A 16,881-nucleotide genomic window follows, 5' to 3' on the forward strand; every position below is an offset into this window, starting at 1 on the left:
CTAACTGTGGGAAAACACAGGCTGAGCACGACAACAACTTAAAGAAATTTTTAGCAACATCTAAAGAACTCAACCTGACATTTAATGAGGGCAAATGTGTGTTCAACATGACTGAGCTACCCATTCTGGGCTACATTGTCTGCAAGGGCGAAATCCGCCCCGACCTGGAAAGAATGGCCCCCCCACTTAAGAAGTTACCACCCCCAAACTCAGCAAAAGCTCTTAAAAGGTGTATGGGATTCTTTTCCTACTACTGCAAATGGGTTCGGGACTACGCCAGGAAGGCACGCACTCTGTTTGACACTAAATCTTTTCCTCTCTCTCCAATGGCCTTGAAGGCTTTCGAGAGAATTAAAGCTGATATTGCCAATGCTGCACTTTCGTCCATTGACGAGGATGTCCCATTCCAAGTGGAAACTGAATCCTCAGATTGTGCCTTGGCAGGAACCATTAATCAAAAGGACAGACCTGTGGCATTCTTCTCCTGCACGTTACGCGGACCTGAACTTAAATATCCTGCCATTGAAAAAGAAGCCCAGGCTATTATTGAAGCTGTTCGCGACTGGAGACACTTTCTAGCCGGCAGAAAATTTACTCTTGCCACTGACCAAAAATCTGTAACCTACATGTTCAGTACTAAACACAAAAGTAAAATCAAGAATGATAAGATGGCACACTGGCAAATAAAACTCTCAACTTATAATGATGAGGTCCAGTACAGACCAGGCAGGTTAAATGATCTCTCTGACACATTGTCACGATCTGCTGCTGGTGCTCAGTTGGAGGGGCTAAAAGAGATCCATAGCAGATTGTGTCACCCAGGAGTCATGAGATTTTTCCACTACATAAGGGCTAACCACCTTCCTTACTCTCTGGAAGAAGTCAGGAAACTGACTAAAAGCTGTCCTGTTTGCGCAGAATGCAAACTGCAATACTTCAAAGCTCCAGAGGCCACTCTCATCAAGGCAACCCGACCTTTTGAGAGGATTAGCTTAGATTTTAAAGGGCCATTACCTTCCAACAACAAAAATGTATATTTCCTTACTGTAATTGATGAATATTCCAGGTATTGCGATACCCTGCCCTGACATCTCGTCAGCGTCTGTCATTAAGTCACTTGACAGAATTTTCAGCATTTTTGGTTTTCCCAATTACATTCATACCGATAGAGGCTCAGCATTCATGAGCGCTGAACTGCAGCGACCCCTGCTACAAAAGGGGATTACCACCAGCCGAACCACGAGCTACAACCCGCAGGGCAATGGGCAGGTTGAAAGGGCTAATGCTACAGTCTGGAAGACTGTTAATCTTGCTTTAAAAACACATGGTTACCCTGTTACCTGGTGGCAGGAGGTGCTGCCTGAGGTGCTACATTCTATTCGGTCTTTATTGTGTACTGCAACAAATCAAACACCTCATGAATGTATGTTTGCCTTTCCTAGGAAATCAGAAACTGTGATGGACTGGCCAGCCTGTTGGAGCCACGTTCGGGCGCGTAAAATAGACCCCCTAGTCCAACCAGTTCATCTACTGCATACTAACCCCAACTGTGCTCATGTTAAATTCGCAGACGGGAGTACTGACACTGTACCTCAAAGAGATCTGGCCTCGTCTGGTTCGCCCCTTCCTCGCACCCCTACTCAGAGGGAGCCTGAGAGGTTGGACTCGTCCCCCCCAGCCTGTGACCCCTAGTAAGCTTTCAGATGGCCATGTTGAGGCTCCACTTCCTCACGCTGGCGATTCTGGAGCGGGTCCAGAAGCCAGTCCTTCCCACACTACAGACCCAGGACCTGCACCAGTTCCCAAGGTTGCAAAGGAGCCACCTGTTTTGAGACGAAGCACCAGAATTCGTAAACAACCTGATAGGCTGACATATTCATAAAACATCACATTATATTTCGATTGCTTGCTAGATACTGGCGTATTTTGACTTAAGAGTGTCTCAAGGCCAAACATGGTATTCATGTATCACTTGCTTCAGTCTTTCCGAGCAACTGTCATTTTGATTTTAACCGGGGGGGAGACTGTGGTGAATGTCTGCCAAGCTGCCTATCTCCCCTCTGGCGAGCCTTGCTGTACTAACATTGGCTGTGCATTATCTGTACTGTTAAGGACACTCCCCTTGGGTATAACTGTGTATGCACCTATTGACTTTCATTATTGTACCATGAGTTTCTGCTAATAAAAGCCATGATTATTGTTTGACCACATTGTCTTTGTCTACTTCACCAACTGGCACTTCATTGTGCTGACTTGCTGCATCATGGTCTGGTATGGGGACACCAATATACCTGCCATAAAGCCCTGCAAAAGGTAGTGGACATAGCCAAGGACAGCCAAACCCCTTCCCACCATTGAGAGCATCTAAACAGAGTGCCGCTGACGGAAAGCAGCACCAATCATCAAGAATCCACATCACCAAGCACACACTCTATTCTCACTCCGACCATCAGGAAAGAGCTATAGTTGCCACAAGACTCACACCATCAGGTTCAGGAACAGCTGCTACCCCTCCCTCCACCATCAGACTCCTCAACAACAAACTCAATTAGAGACTTGTTTAAGGACTCTTACTTTTTCACTTTATTGATTTTTTTTCTCTCTGTATTGCAGTTTGTTTACATGTGTATGTTGAGTAAAGTCTTCTTAAACTACCAATAAGTGGTAATCCTGCCTCGTCCACAGGAAAATTAATTTAGGATTGTATGCAGAGTCGTCATCAGAACAAGTCTAATCGGGGGGGGGCGTTAGTGTATCTGCAGGAGGGGCACATACCTGCCATGAACCTCCTCCGTGCACCGCCATCATACTTTCTATTCCCTCCGACGTAACAGACCAACATACGTACTCATAGTGCATGGAGACGAAACCATATGATGCAGGTGGGTGGGGAGCACAACTCATTTGGGGGGAATGCCCGTGAATGCCCCCTCCATGACTTCGAGCCTAATTGTATGTGATGTCATGTACTGTATGTATTTTGACAATAAATCTGAAATAAAGTTGAAATCTGAATCTTTTGCTACTTATTCGACAGCTGTAATTCATCACTGCTCCTTCTTTCCTCTCCTATTAATCCATTTAAGTAAAGGTTTGGATACTGTGATCAATTGTTTCTTTGGTAATAATATGTTAAACATTAATAGAAAACCATTTTGACATCGACATAACATAGTACAGAAATAAAAGGTTTCACAGTGATTCTTGTTGAGCCACCAAACAGAAACGGCATTGAAATCACACTATGGGGTACTAGCACATAAAAGTTTAACACATTCTTCTGAAATGGCCCTGCACTACATTAAATGTTGAGTTTGTATTTCAGAACAATTTCTGCACTTGGGTGTGATCTGGGAGGCCTGCCCAGGATATCATTTCATAATCTCATCATCACCAGTGACTCAAATGCAGATGTTATGTGCATCTGGTTGAAAGTCATTGCCATATGCTTCATTATGCCAATTGACCACGGTTGATGGCTGAGGAAGAATTAATGCTGATAAGTGTGAGGTGCTTCATTTTGGTAAGAAGAATCAGAACAGGACATACGTGGTAAATGGGAGAGCATTGATGAATACAGAAGAGCAGAAAGATTTAGGAGTAACGGTACATTGTTCCCTGAAGGTAGAAACTCACGTGAATAGGGTGGTGAAGAAGGCTTTTAGTATGCTGGCCTTTATCAATCATTGCATGGAATATAGGAGTTGGGAGGTGATGTTGAGATTGTATAAGACGTTGGTGCGGCCTAATTTGGAATTCTGTGTGCAGTTCTGGTCGCCTAATTATAGGAAGGATATAAACAGAGTGGAGAGAGTGCAGAGAAGGTTTACCAGAATGTTACCTGGGTTTAAGCATCTAGAGTATAGGGAGAGATTGGACAGATTAGGTCTTTATTCTTTGGAGCGTAGAAGGTTGAGAGGGGATTTGATAGAAGTATTTAAGATTATGAAAGGGATAGACAGAGTGGATGTGGATAGACTATTTCCGTTAAGAGGAGGAAAGATTAAAACAAGAGGACATGAGTTAAGAATTAAGGGGCAGAGGTTTAGAGGTAACATGAGGGGGAACTTCTTTACTCAGAGAGTGGTAGCCGTGTGGAATGAGTTTCCGGGAGAAATAGTGGCGGCGGAGTCAATTGTATTATTTAAGAAAAGGTTGGACAGGTATATGGATGAGAAGAAGATGGAGGGTTATGGGCATTGTGCAGGGAGGTGGGACTAGAGAGGGGTGTTTGGTTCGGTGCAGACTAGAAGGGCCTAATGGCCTGTTTCCGTGCTGTAATTGTTATGTTATGTTATATCAAATAATCTGTAAGTGCGAAACATATTCCCAGTCTGAATGATGAAGTTAAATGCCAATCTGTGACAGGGATTCTTTCAGTGTGTTCTTCTTGCTGTTTCAGAAGTACCAGTTGACTGCACAATAGTGCAGCTAGAAGAGGAGCTGCCTCATAGCTCCTATAACCTGGGTTCAGTTCTGACCTGCAATGCTGTCTGTGTGGAGTTGGCATGTTATCTCTGAGTACGTGAATTAACTCCTGGTGATCTGGGTTCCTCTCTCATTCCAAAAGTGTTCAAATTAATTAGCTACTCTAAATTCCCCCTAGTGTTTAGAGAAGGGAAGAATCTGTGGGAAGAATAAAATGAAATGAGTATAAATGGGTACTTGATGGTATGTATAGGTGATGGACCAAATGGTCTGTTTCTCTACTGTGTAACACTGATGAGTGTTTCATTTATCCCAGTCATTCCCAAAGTCCGGGGGCAGTGAGGAAAAAGGGGGCGGTAAGGTAAAAGGGGCGGTCTGTACATTTCCAGCAACCTCAATCCCCAATGCTCAATGTGTGCTATCCATCAGGTAAGTAGGGGATTGGGGAGGAGACTGCTTAGGATGGTGACAGTCAGGAATGGTGACTGCTTGGGACAGTCACTGCTGGGGATGGTGACTGGCTGGGACCACTTGGGATAGTGACACTCAGGATGACAACTACTTGGGACGACGACCGACCATATGGGATGGGGACTGATCGCCCAGGACGGGGACCAACAACATTATATCAGGTGAAATGTAAATTTACCCTTTCATATTGCCAAATAAATTGGTTTACTGTAAGTTTTATTTGTGAAATGCAAATGCTTTTTTATGGTGTTAGATTAGTTGTTTTAAATTTGCAGTAGACCTAATACTAAGAAAGAGGCTTGTGTTCATTGTATGTGTATGAGGAGGCAGGCACTTGTGATGTGTCCTGGAAGACAAGAGGGCAGCAGCCCAAAAAAGTTTAGGAACCACTGATTTAGCCCAAAGCAATGTAACCAAATTTGAATCTCTGCCAGTACTAATGATATGGTAAAAACCCTTTCCTCTCATTTACATTGAGAGAGGGTGGGATCCCCATATTTTGAGCAAGCTCTTGAGGGAAAAAAAGCCAGTCAGTTAACCGGCAGCCATCAGTGGTTCAGATCTCGGCATATCCTAAACTGGCATAATTCAACCAAATGCACAGGTGTGGACAAGTCCATCTGACCTCTGGCTCCATTGCAGAACTCATTTGAGCTCAGTAGCAGAGCACTGAGGTTCTCAGGAGAGGGAGCAATGCACATTGCATCCAGCCACAGCTTTGCATCAGGGATATTTGATTTTAGTAGTGCAAGTCCAATCATTCGAATGGGATAACTGACTCAACAGGAGAAAAAAAAGTGTTGTGATTTTTTTTTGCTTCGTTTTAATATTTTTAGTTACCAGGTACTTAGCATTTTGACATTTTACTTGAATTTAGTTTGCCTCTAACATCACAATTATATTTTTAAAAATATTTCAATTTATTTGAACAGTTTTAAAATATCCTCTTTCCAAGATGTCTAATATTAGTGAAAAGCCTTTGGTGGGTGGATTTGGTGGTTGTGGGCTTGGTGTGTGAAGCCACTTACCACTCAGCACGCACTCAACTTCCTGCAATACCTGGAAGGAAAGTCAGTTTGTCCATTCCTCTGTCTCAACAAGGAATTTGTGTGGAAACAATAGACAATGAGCCCATCGTGCTCCACCCCTTAGTGTTCAGAATAGTGTGGAAAATATTTGATGCTTTATTTTGCAACTATCAATAAAGAGAAGTTGAAAGCAGCAAATAGTGCATCAAAAATCTTGATAAAAATGAAATGTAACTATCATTCTCCACACCCAGCAAGTGTTAGGATAGAGAAAGAAACAAAGTAAAGGCTACAGGCTGAAGTGGAATCAAATTAACTGGAGAGGAAAGAAAGCTGAAAAAAGCAAGTCACTTAAAATACAATCAATTTTTATGTTGTAATGACCTTTAGGAAAATTCCTGACTTTCAAAAATGAGACTTCCCAGTTTCAATTGTTCCCTTGCTAAGACGGTGGGGCACTACAAAACCATTGAGTTGGTTTTTACGTCATTGACGACCAGCCTTTTTTTTCTGCTGCTTAAGCTTAATTTGCAATTAATGGGGAGATGCAACAATTCCATGAAAAGCGCAGGGAGGTTGATAGTGAGGTTGTGTTTTATTATTTCATAGCATATCTCTCTCCATGGGCACAGATAGTTGGGTTGCTTAAGCAATTATAGCGTCATGCACCATTAAACCCACTGTTATTTTTCCAGAATATCCTGTCGCAACATTAGTTCCCTGTAAAAATTGCTCCGTTTTTAAAAGGACCAATATTTCACTCAATTATGGAGTCAAAGAATTGAAAATACTGAGACACAATTTTTTTTTATTATACATGGGAGGCTAATGAATCAACCAAGCAGAATATCCGAGATGGTGTAAAATTCATAATGATGGATGATAGTGTTTATGATTATGTTATAAGATATTTGTTTAGGGTATATTTCAATCCTCATGCTATCCAAGATGATGTAACTTAATTACCTTTATCAGAAATTACATCCTGTTTCACAAAAAAAATCCTAAAAGAATATTGGGTTGAGTGGAAAGAAGTGTAAAATGGAATGGATTTTCAAACAGTTGGAATGGTAGAGGCACTGGCTCATTATTCACCGTTAGGAAATTAATTCAGTCCAGAGCCATCTAAGTGGACTTCTCTCCCATCAGCAGCCTAACTGAAATGTGTTTGGGCAGTTTCAACTTTTAAGCCTAACAGTGATCCATGTTTATTTAACCCAATCAAGAGTTTCACATAAGTCTTGCAAATTTGCAGATTGTTGCAGCAGACTTCATGATGTGTTCTTACAATCTTGAAACAAATCTATGACAGCTCCCACAGCATTCCAGAGGTTCCACTTCCTCTTCATATCCCCACAACCTATTCTTTATCATGTGCTTATTAAATCTCCCAAGTCATCCTACAAAGGGCAATTTACAAGAGCCAGCTAACCAACAGCAATTCTGAGTTTACATGTAAATGGCATGCTCAATGAGTGAGTGGGATGTGGATGCATCACTGACGAATCAAACACATTTTTACTTCAATAGTCTGTATCAGCATAAAATCAGTTGAAGGGCAATTTTATTACCTTGTCACAATTAGAATTGCTATCTCATAGTTGTGGTCATCTGAATGCAGATTTCATTTTTTTCCTGTCACTACATGGGATTCCCTCAGATACTCCTAATTTCTCCACATCCCACTCACTCAACAAGAATGACATCTACATGTAAACTCAGCCACACTGAATGCACCAAATGCAGTAGATGTGCATGTAAAGCTTCCCAATGGTCTTTACTTCTACCTGTCTCCCAAACCATAACACCTTCTGACCTATAATCTGTCACCCCTAGGCCCCTCCCCACCTTTATATATGTAATTTCATCTGCTCTTGATAACGGGCTCAGAACCAAAACATTGACTGATTATGGATTCCGCCTGGTCTGACATCCTCCAGCAGTTCCTTGTTTGCTCAAGATTCCAGAATTTGTGGCTTTAGTGTTTCTCTGGGAAATGATCAAATTAATGACTGTCTCAACTGAATGACACAGCTCAATGTCTTTATTATTGTCATTGGAAAGGTTCCCATTGGCTTTCCATAGTCTAGTTCAGTCACAGAGACAGGTTTTGTCATTCCATTAACCACTTTCCATGTCAATAGTATCCTTCTCCAAGATACTACAAACAGTTGAGAATTTTAACTCCCCAACAAAGATACTTTATTGAACAAAAACTTACCACATTTTGACACCATTCTTAGCACAGCTTTCTCCACAGGGAACAACAGTCTCCGGAACATTCCATTCACCACATCAACTCAGAGGGCAGCTAGTCACATGAAATTGTCATCAGAATAGTACAGCCTTGAAATAGCAATGTTTGTTGGGAACTAATACACGGAAACCTCGTTATAACGTGATTCGTTAATCCGCAGAATTGCTATTAGTGTGGGTGTCTGTGGACCCCAAACTGCTAAGGGGCGGGCTGATGACAATCAACTGGCGACCCAACTCCCCGCGCCTGACAGCCTCCCTCCCTGCTGCCTGACTGCCCCCTTCCCTGCTGCCTGACTGCCCTCCGGCGCGGGCCTTCAGGGCAGGGGCGGCTGGCGTGGGGCAGGGGCGGCCGGCGCGGGATGTCGGGGCAGGGGCGGCCGGCACAGGATATCAGGGGTGGGGCAGCCAGTGCGGGACGCCCTGCCCCGACGTCCCGCGCCGGCTGCCCCTGCATCTGTTCCGCAACTCGGCTGTAACACGGTATGAAATCTTGGACCCCAACTACCACATTCTAATGAGGTTTTTCTGTATTACACATATCACATAAGATACACTTGCCATCTGAAAAAGAATTCAAGATTGCTTGTTCGAGAAACACACTGCTAGACAATAGACAAGGACAGGTAAAGAACCAAAGAACACTAAAGCACAGAAACAGGCCCCTTTGGCCCTTCTAGTCTGTGCCAAACTATTTTTCTTCTCAGTCCCATTGACGTTGACCCAGTCCGTAACCCTCCATACCCCTCGCATCCATGTACCTGTCCAAACGTTTCTAAAATGTGAAAATTGAGCCCACATTTACCACTTCAGCTGGCAGCTTGTTTAACACTCCCACCAATCTCTGTGAAGAAGTTCCCCCTTTTGTTACCCCTCAACCTTTCCCCTTTCACCCTTAACCCATGTCCTCTGGTTTGTATCTCACCTACCCTCCATGAAAAAGCCTATCTGCATTTTCTCTGTATATCCCCCTCATAACATTAAATACCTCTTCTACATTCCAAGATAATGCAAGTTGAATCAATATCTTCCAAAGGAAGAATTGAGAGAATGTACATCAATGGATCTCATGTTGATGTTGGATTATACCATACTGCAAGTGCAGTGGTGAAAGAAGCAGAGCATATCACTGATGAGTCATGAGAAAATAGGGAGAAGCAATTAGAGTCAGAGAGAGGTATAGAATGGGAAAAATGGATCTTGGTAAGTGCCTATTCAGACAGACAAAGGAAAAATCTAGCAAACAAACATATCTTCAGTACTAACATTCATGAAAGAGCAGAGGCAGCAAATCAAAGATAGGCAGCATGGTTAGTGTAGCGGTTAGTGCAACGCCCTTACAGCACCAGGGATCGGGTTGGAATCCCATGCTGTCTGTTAGAAATTTGTACGTTCTCCTCTGCCTGTGTGGGTTTTCCCTGGGGGCTCCAGTTTCATCCCACCCTTCAAAAAATATACTGGGGGCTGTCGGTCAATTGGATGTAATTGGGCAGCATGGAATCGTGGGCCGAAAGGCCCTGCTACTGTGATATAGGTAAAAATTTAAATTAAAAAAGAAACAAAATCATATCCGAAAGAAAAACAAAAATAGCAGAAAATATTAAAATCACATAGTAGGTTCCATCAGCCATTAAACTGGACAATGCTGAGTTCATATTTGCTGTCCATCTTTAAATGGCTCCTGAAGTGAGTTAGACCATTTTAGAAGTCTGTTAAGAATCAACTGTCTTTGTGCACATGAAGTAACATAAAGAAAAGGCCAGAAAATGATGAAAGACTTTCTGCCTTCCCTGAAGAACTTTTGTAAATCAGATCATTTTTATAATAATCTAGTATTTCCCTAGATTTCATTCTTGCATTTAATGATTTGAATATAAATTTCCCACCTGTCATGTTGAGATTCAAATTCAGGATGAAGGATCAATAGTCCGAGCCAGTCTACATCTTGAGTACTGGGATACCATGTCAACATTTCATTGTATTAGAGCTGGATTAAAAAAAGAGAAAGTCATGAGATGAGAAACTATCTGATCTGATGACTAGCATTGCAAAGTACTAGCTGGCAAATTGAATAGTACAAACTATTTTTTTAAGTTGAGTAGTTGTAAAAATGGTGAAAAAGCTCAGTGCACAAAATCTATTGAAGACAGCTTAGATTGAGCATCTTAATTACAGAATTAGTTCTGTTGGCAAACAGAGCAGTACAATGGCGATTGCCTTGAAGTGTCAAAACAGTTTTGCAGCAAAGGTAGATTTGTTACCAAGAAATGTTAAAATCTACTGTAAAACTGTATAGTTAAAATTAAAGATTTATCCAGTCCCTATTAAACCTGAATTCACTGCACAAAATTAATCAGTATAATCTTCAGTTTTATCAGTATTGGAGTGGTGGCTAATGTGGAAAATGTATGCTTGTGCAGGCAAGGACCAATTGTGAGGTTGGAAGATTGGAAGAGCTTTATCTTATATTCCCTAAATGAGGATGTGAGAGTAACATATTTCATCAGAGCAAGTGCAGAGACCATTTTAATTTCCATTTGAAAGCAAAATATCGGCCACTTTAGAGTGACTTGTAAAGTATTTTCATTTTGCTAGTTACAGTTAGAACCATAGAATGGTACAGCATAAAAATAGGTCCCTTTGGCCCTTCTAATCTGTGCCAAACTATTTTTTTGCCTAGTCCCACTGATCTGCACCCAGTCCATAGCCCTCCATACCTCTCCCATCCATGAACCTGTCCAAATTTGTCTTAAATGTTAAAATTGAGGCCACATTCACCACTTCAGCAGGCAGGTGTTCCATACTCCCACACTCTCTGTGTGAAGATGTTTGCCCTAAACTTTTCCCCTTTCACTCTTAACCCATGTCCTCTGGTTTGTATCTCACCTACCCTCAATGAAAAAAGCCTATCACATTTACTCTATTTCCATCACAATTTTAAATACCTCTGTCAAATTTACCCTCATTCTTCTATGCTCCAGGGAATAAAGTCCTAACCTGTTTAACCCTTCCCTGTAACCCAGTTCCTGAAGTCTGGACAACATTTTTGTAAATCTTCTCTGCACTCTTTCTATCTTATTGATATCTTTCCTGCAGTTAGGTAACCAAAACTGCACACAATACTCCAAATTTGACCTCACCAATGTCTTAGGCAACTTTACCATAACATCCCAACTCCTATACTCAATACTTTGATTTATGAAGTCCAATATGCCAAAATTTCTCTTTACAATCCTGTCTGCCTGTGATGCCACTTTCAGGGAATTGTGGAATTCCCAGGTCCCAGGTCCCTCTGTTGTACTGCACTTCTCAGTGCCCTACCATTCACCGCACATGTCCTTTCGCACTTTGTCCTTCCAAAATGTAACACGTCACACTTGTCTGCATTAAATTTCATCTGCTATTATGTAGCCCATTTTTCCCCTCTGCAAGCTTTGAAAACATTCTTTGCTGTCCACAATGCCTCCAATCTTAGTGGTATCTGCAAATTTGCTAATTGATATTGATGACAAACAACAATGATCTCAGCACTGATCCCTAAGGCAAACCACGAGTCACCTGTCTGAGAAGCAATCATCCACTATTATTCTCTGGCTTCTCCTGTCCAAGCCATTGTCGAATCCATTTCATTACTTCACCTTGATACCTAGAGCCTGAACCTTACTGACTTACCTCCCATGTGGGACCTTGTCAAAGGCCTTACTAAAGTCCACGTAGACAACATCCACAGCCTTTCCTTTGTCAACATTCCTGGTAACTGTAATGGGAAGGGTTGCGGCTGTCATGTGACAGGACTGCCCCCTACCTAGTCGGAGGACACATCAGCTGCCAATCAAGGATCCTAACCCATTAGTTGACACCTTGTTGTTGGACCCATGTAAATTGCCTGGATTGAACTCTCCAGCCTGCCTGTACTTGGCCTTAGGCCATTGGCTGTTGTAATTGAATTAACCCTCCTGGCATCAAGCTATTGGCTTCCTGTAAATAACCCAGGCTGGACCATTCAGAACTATAAAGGTGGCATGTGTTCTTTGTTCTCTCTCTCTCTTTGCCAGCTTGGGACCACCCTGCTTCACTCCAGGCCTAGAAATATGGAAGGGTGCTGGAGAAACTGTTGGTAAGATGTGCACTGTTAAAAGGATTGGGACCATTTAATTAATGCCTGCACTGAGTCAGGGGGTGGTGGGGCATCATAGTGATTTTTCCTTGATCATTGTATGTACCAGTTTTCATTGTATTTGTGTGCAAGTATTTTGTTCCTAAGCTATTTTCCCCCCACGTTCGTTATTAATTGTCCACTATTTCTTTCCCCCGGCTACTGTAAACAATGCATGGGTGTGTGGATGTGTGCTGCATCTGTTACTATTTCTCACTTCTGTAAATAAAATCCTTCCCCATCAAAACTGTGTCTCGAATCCTTGCCTTTGAGACCTACTAAACCTGTTTCCTCACTCACTAACAGTAACTTCCTCGAAAAGCTTTACAATATTGCTTACACACAACCTACCACGCATCACGCCATGTTGACTATCCCGAATCAGTCCCTGGCTATCCAATGTATATCCAATCTCTTAGAACACCTTCCAGTAATTTATCTACTACTAACGTCAGATTCACCAGCTTATAATTTCCAAGGTTACTTTTGGAACCTTTTTTAAACATGGGAACAACGTGAGCTACCCACCAGCCCTCTGACACCACACCCATGGCTAAGGACATTTTAAATATTTCTTCCAAAGCTCCTGCAATTTATATACTAGCTTCCCTCAAGTTTCGAGGGAATATCTTGTCAGGCTCTGGGGATTTATCCAGCCTTATTTGTTTTAAGACGGCAAGCACTTTCTCCTTGTTAATCTGTTGAGGTTCTATAAGTTCATTGCTTGTTTTCCTTACTTCCTGTTTCCTGAGTGAATACTGATGAAAAAAAAAACATTTAAGATCTCCCCCATTTCTTTTGGCTCCATACAAAGCCAATCACTCTGATCTTCAAGGGGACCAATTTTGTCCCTTACTATCCTTTTGCTCTTAATTTTGCTGTTGAAACCCTTGGGATTTTCCTTCACATTGTCTGCATAAGCAACCTCATGTCTTTTTTTTAGCCTTTCTGATTTCTTTCTTGAGGTTCTTCTTGCATTTTTTATTCTTCTCAAGAACCTAATTTACTCCATGTTGCCTATACCTGCTTTGCACTTCTCCCGAACCAGATCCCCATTATCCCTCAAGAGCAAAAGTTCCCTATGCCTGCTAACCTTGCTGTTAATCCTGACAGGAACATACAAACTCTGTACTCTCAAAATTTCACCTTTGAAGGTCCTCCACTTACCTCGTACATCCTTGCCCAAAACCAATTTATCCCAATCCATGCATTCTAGATCCTTTCTCATTTCCTCATAATTAGCCTTTCTCCAATTTAGAATCTCAATCCGAGGACCAGACCTTAATTAACGAAACTAATATTATGATTGATAGACCATGTTTGAAAACTCTTCACTTGTTTATCCTGAAAAACTGAGCCTTTATTGTTTGCAGCCTTTATCGATGAGGGGAAACAATTTTCTTCTTCACCCTTCTTGATTTCTAATCCTGATAGCTGATGACCTTCTCCTTCTCCTATGGTTCTGTCTTGTCTGGCTTCTGATTTGACATCTCATGCTCCTAGGTTTTTCCTGAATACTATTTCTAAATCAGGAACTATATCTTGGAGGTGTAAGGAAATGCAAGTTATCATTTTCAACTGAAATGATTTATTACAAAGTTATATCTGGAAGCATAAAAGAGCTAAGATCATCTGTGCGAGCTGATACAGCAATGTTATTTTCTGACATATGGTTGTGTCAACTTTTAATGACTCAGCTGTAAGGGAACTGTGTTAATAAATTGTTACACAGGCAGTTTTACAATTCTGCAAATTATACAGGGATTATTAGAACGGAATTTTCATCTTAATGATATTTGGGACCAAGTAATGACATTTGCAGAAATATTTTTATTTTGGTCTGCATCTTTGTGCCTCATTTCCATGTGCGAAGAAGGAAGCTTATTTATTTTTATTTATTCCTTTGTAGAAGATTGTATTTTTCAAATAATTTCATGTTAGCACAACAATAAATGTTTGTGTTGCCAATCGTGAATTTGTGAGGAAATGAAGGCATTGACCTGTTGGCTACACAAATAGAGACCTTTACATTTTTGAAAATGGAGGCATATCATGTAACATAGAAATGTAAAATCTGCTCATAGCAGCAGACCATTCTACTTACAAAGATCTTTGGGCAGGGATTGTTTCCTGAGGTTATTGGAAAAATTGAAAGATTTGTTAATTTCTCCATCATGTTTTAGCTGGGTCAATCTTAATTTTAATTTAGACATACAGCACGGTAACAGACCCTTTTGGCCCATGGACCCATGCTGCCTAATTACACCCAATTGACCTACAACCCCCGGTATGTTTTTGAAGGGAAGGAGGAAACCCACACAGACATGGGGAGAATGATCAAACTCCCTACAGACAATGCGGGATTCGAACCCTGGTCGCTGGAGCTGTAAAGTGTTGTGCTAACTGCTATGCTAACTGTGCCACCCTAAAATCAGGATTGATCCAGGGATTCTGGCCTTGTGAGGCAGTGTCCCCACAAGTTGTGCCATTGTGCTGCCCTACCCATTATCTCCTCATAGAAATATCCCTTCTCCACCCACTCATTCCAGTAACCAATGAATTGAATCTGCACTGCACCACCTCCTTCAGTTTGGACCAATCAATGGATGAAGTATTTCAGACGTTGTCTCATCAAACCCCAGCACAATCTCAGCAGGAATTACTTCCTTTTCTACTGTTTCATACAATAAAGGTCAAACTTACCACCTGCCTTCCCAATTGACAATGTTCATGCAGTTGTTCAGCAGGAATCAGGGATGGATGGTCAGGTGTACAACCCGGGTTGGACTTTAGTATGGTCAGGTGTACAGCAGGAGTTGGGGTCTAACATGGTTGGGTGTATGACTAACCCAGGCACTGCGAACACAGTTTGATGCGTGTTTGGATCCAAAGTCAGGGATGTGCTTAGGTATGTGGCCAGAGAACATGATTAAGTGTCTTAACTGGAGGGGCAGATTGAGAATGCATATTGACATGTTTCTAGTATCAGGAATCTGGGATATGGTTAGACCTGTTCTCAGAGCCAGGGATTGGGAAGGTGGTCAAAGCTGAATAACAGAAACACAGTTATATGTGAATACTTATTTATTTTCATTTAAATATTTAATATGCATTGTAACCAGCGAGGGACAAAGGAGGCACCCTAAAAGGACCATTTTATTCCTGGTCTGTTTTCTGAACTTTGACCAGTGCTTTACTCAAGCTAAGCCCATTTTATTTGGTATAAAACCTTGGAACTTCATTAAATGTGTTTTGAAAATATAGAAATACATTAGTTATAACTCATTTTCTTTTGCCTGTTGCTACTTCAAAAACGTCAAACACAGAAACTGAATAATAATACAATAATTTTTCAAACATTTGAGGTTTTATGATTGCTTCAAACAGGAGCATTGACAAAGACATTTAGGCTGGGTTGCAGATATACCAAGGTTATGTCTGCATGGGATAGAAATTAAACCTTTGCAGTTCAGCTTTATGAAGGATGTAAAAACATGAAGTGAGTCTTGAGATATTGAGACCACTTTCCGGAAAATGGTTCTTTATGAAGAACTATTTTCCTAGGATTCTTTCTTTTATTTCCTGATGATTACTTTATTCATAAAACCTTGCCTATAATAATACAGAGAATTCATGTTGCAATTTTTAGTACAAGCCATGTCTTTCCATTTACATTGCACTACTACAACATCAATTTTCTCCATTGTTATGTTTCTTGAAGAAAACAACTTCAGGTTTTTTCAAACAGTTTTCTGCTTCTGATGCACAATAGCTGAAGGGTCTTGAATTGTGGCCTCTCCACATAGGGCACTAGTACTGAAGACCCAAATATTTTTTCTAAGAGATTTTATCGATGAAAGAAAGTAAATACATTTCACCTGATAAGGATACTGGCTGATTTCTTATTATGACTTATCATATTTGAGCATTGAAATAAATTACCACTCTACAGTTCAAATATGAACCGGATAACTGTGAAGGAGCAAGAAGAAAAATTCACATCTTTTCAGAGAAAAAAATACAGCCTCTCCCCTACTTACGATTTGTGTAACTTATGACCATCCATATGTACAACCAAAAAAATGCCGTATAAATTTTAAAAGATAAAGAAAAAATACATGTAAATACAAAATTTACATTTGGTTGTACATGCACCAGTGCTAATGGCTGCCTGTCAGGCAATATCCTGGAATTGTGTACATCACAACATCTCTCTCAGTTCTCGCTCTAAGCTGCCATTCAGTAAGTGCGCATTATTCAAGTAAATTAGTATTCAACTAATTTTCATGCTGGTTTAAACCTCAGCCAAGTGCATTTATATATTGAGTAGGATAAAAGAATGCTGTATAAGTATACGACTTCAACATGCCATGGTAACATACATTCGACTTGAGTGTATTTTGAGATCCAATCCGCCAGTCAGAACGAAACTCGGACATATGTCAGGGAATGGTAAAGTTGTCCTTATGCTCAGCTATTGGTTTTGTCTAGCAGAACAGCAGATGCAGAGTAGAATAGATGTCAGTTTCAGAGCCTGCACAT

The 16,881-nt window shown here is 41.2% G+C and overlaps 1 protein-coding gene across 2 annotated transcripts in view; it reads left to right on the top strand.

Annotated features, from left to right (window-relative positions):
- The window catches only part of sepsecs (Sep (O-phosphoserine) tRNA:Sec (selenocysteine) tRNA synthase), a 138,921-nt gene extending 136,716 nt beyond the window's left edge, over positions 1 to 2,205 (top strand). The window contains exon 12 of one of the 2 annotated variants that reach the window (XM_069925044.1): positions 1,443 to 2,205. In XM_069925044.1, coding sequence (XP_069781145.1) covers positions 1,443 to 1,692 — 250 coding nt within the window. In that variant the 3' untranslated portion in view covers positions 1,693 to 2,205. The remainder of the gene's footprint in view (positions 1 to 1,442) is intronic. The other variant, XM_069925043.1, reaches the window with a different exon arrangement.
- Positions 2,206 to 16,881: the final 14,676 nt, after the last annotated feature.

This window comes from Narcine bancroftii, chromosome 3 (assembly GCF_036971445.1).
Source record: "Narcine bancroftii isolate sNarBan1 chromosome 3, sNarBan1.hap1, whole genome shotgun sequence".
Taxonomy (NCBI): domain Eukaryota; kingdom Metazoa; phylum Chordata; class Chondrichthyes; order Torpediniformes; family Narcinidae; genus Narcine; species Narcine bancroftii.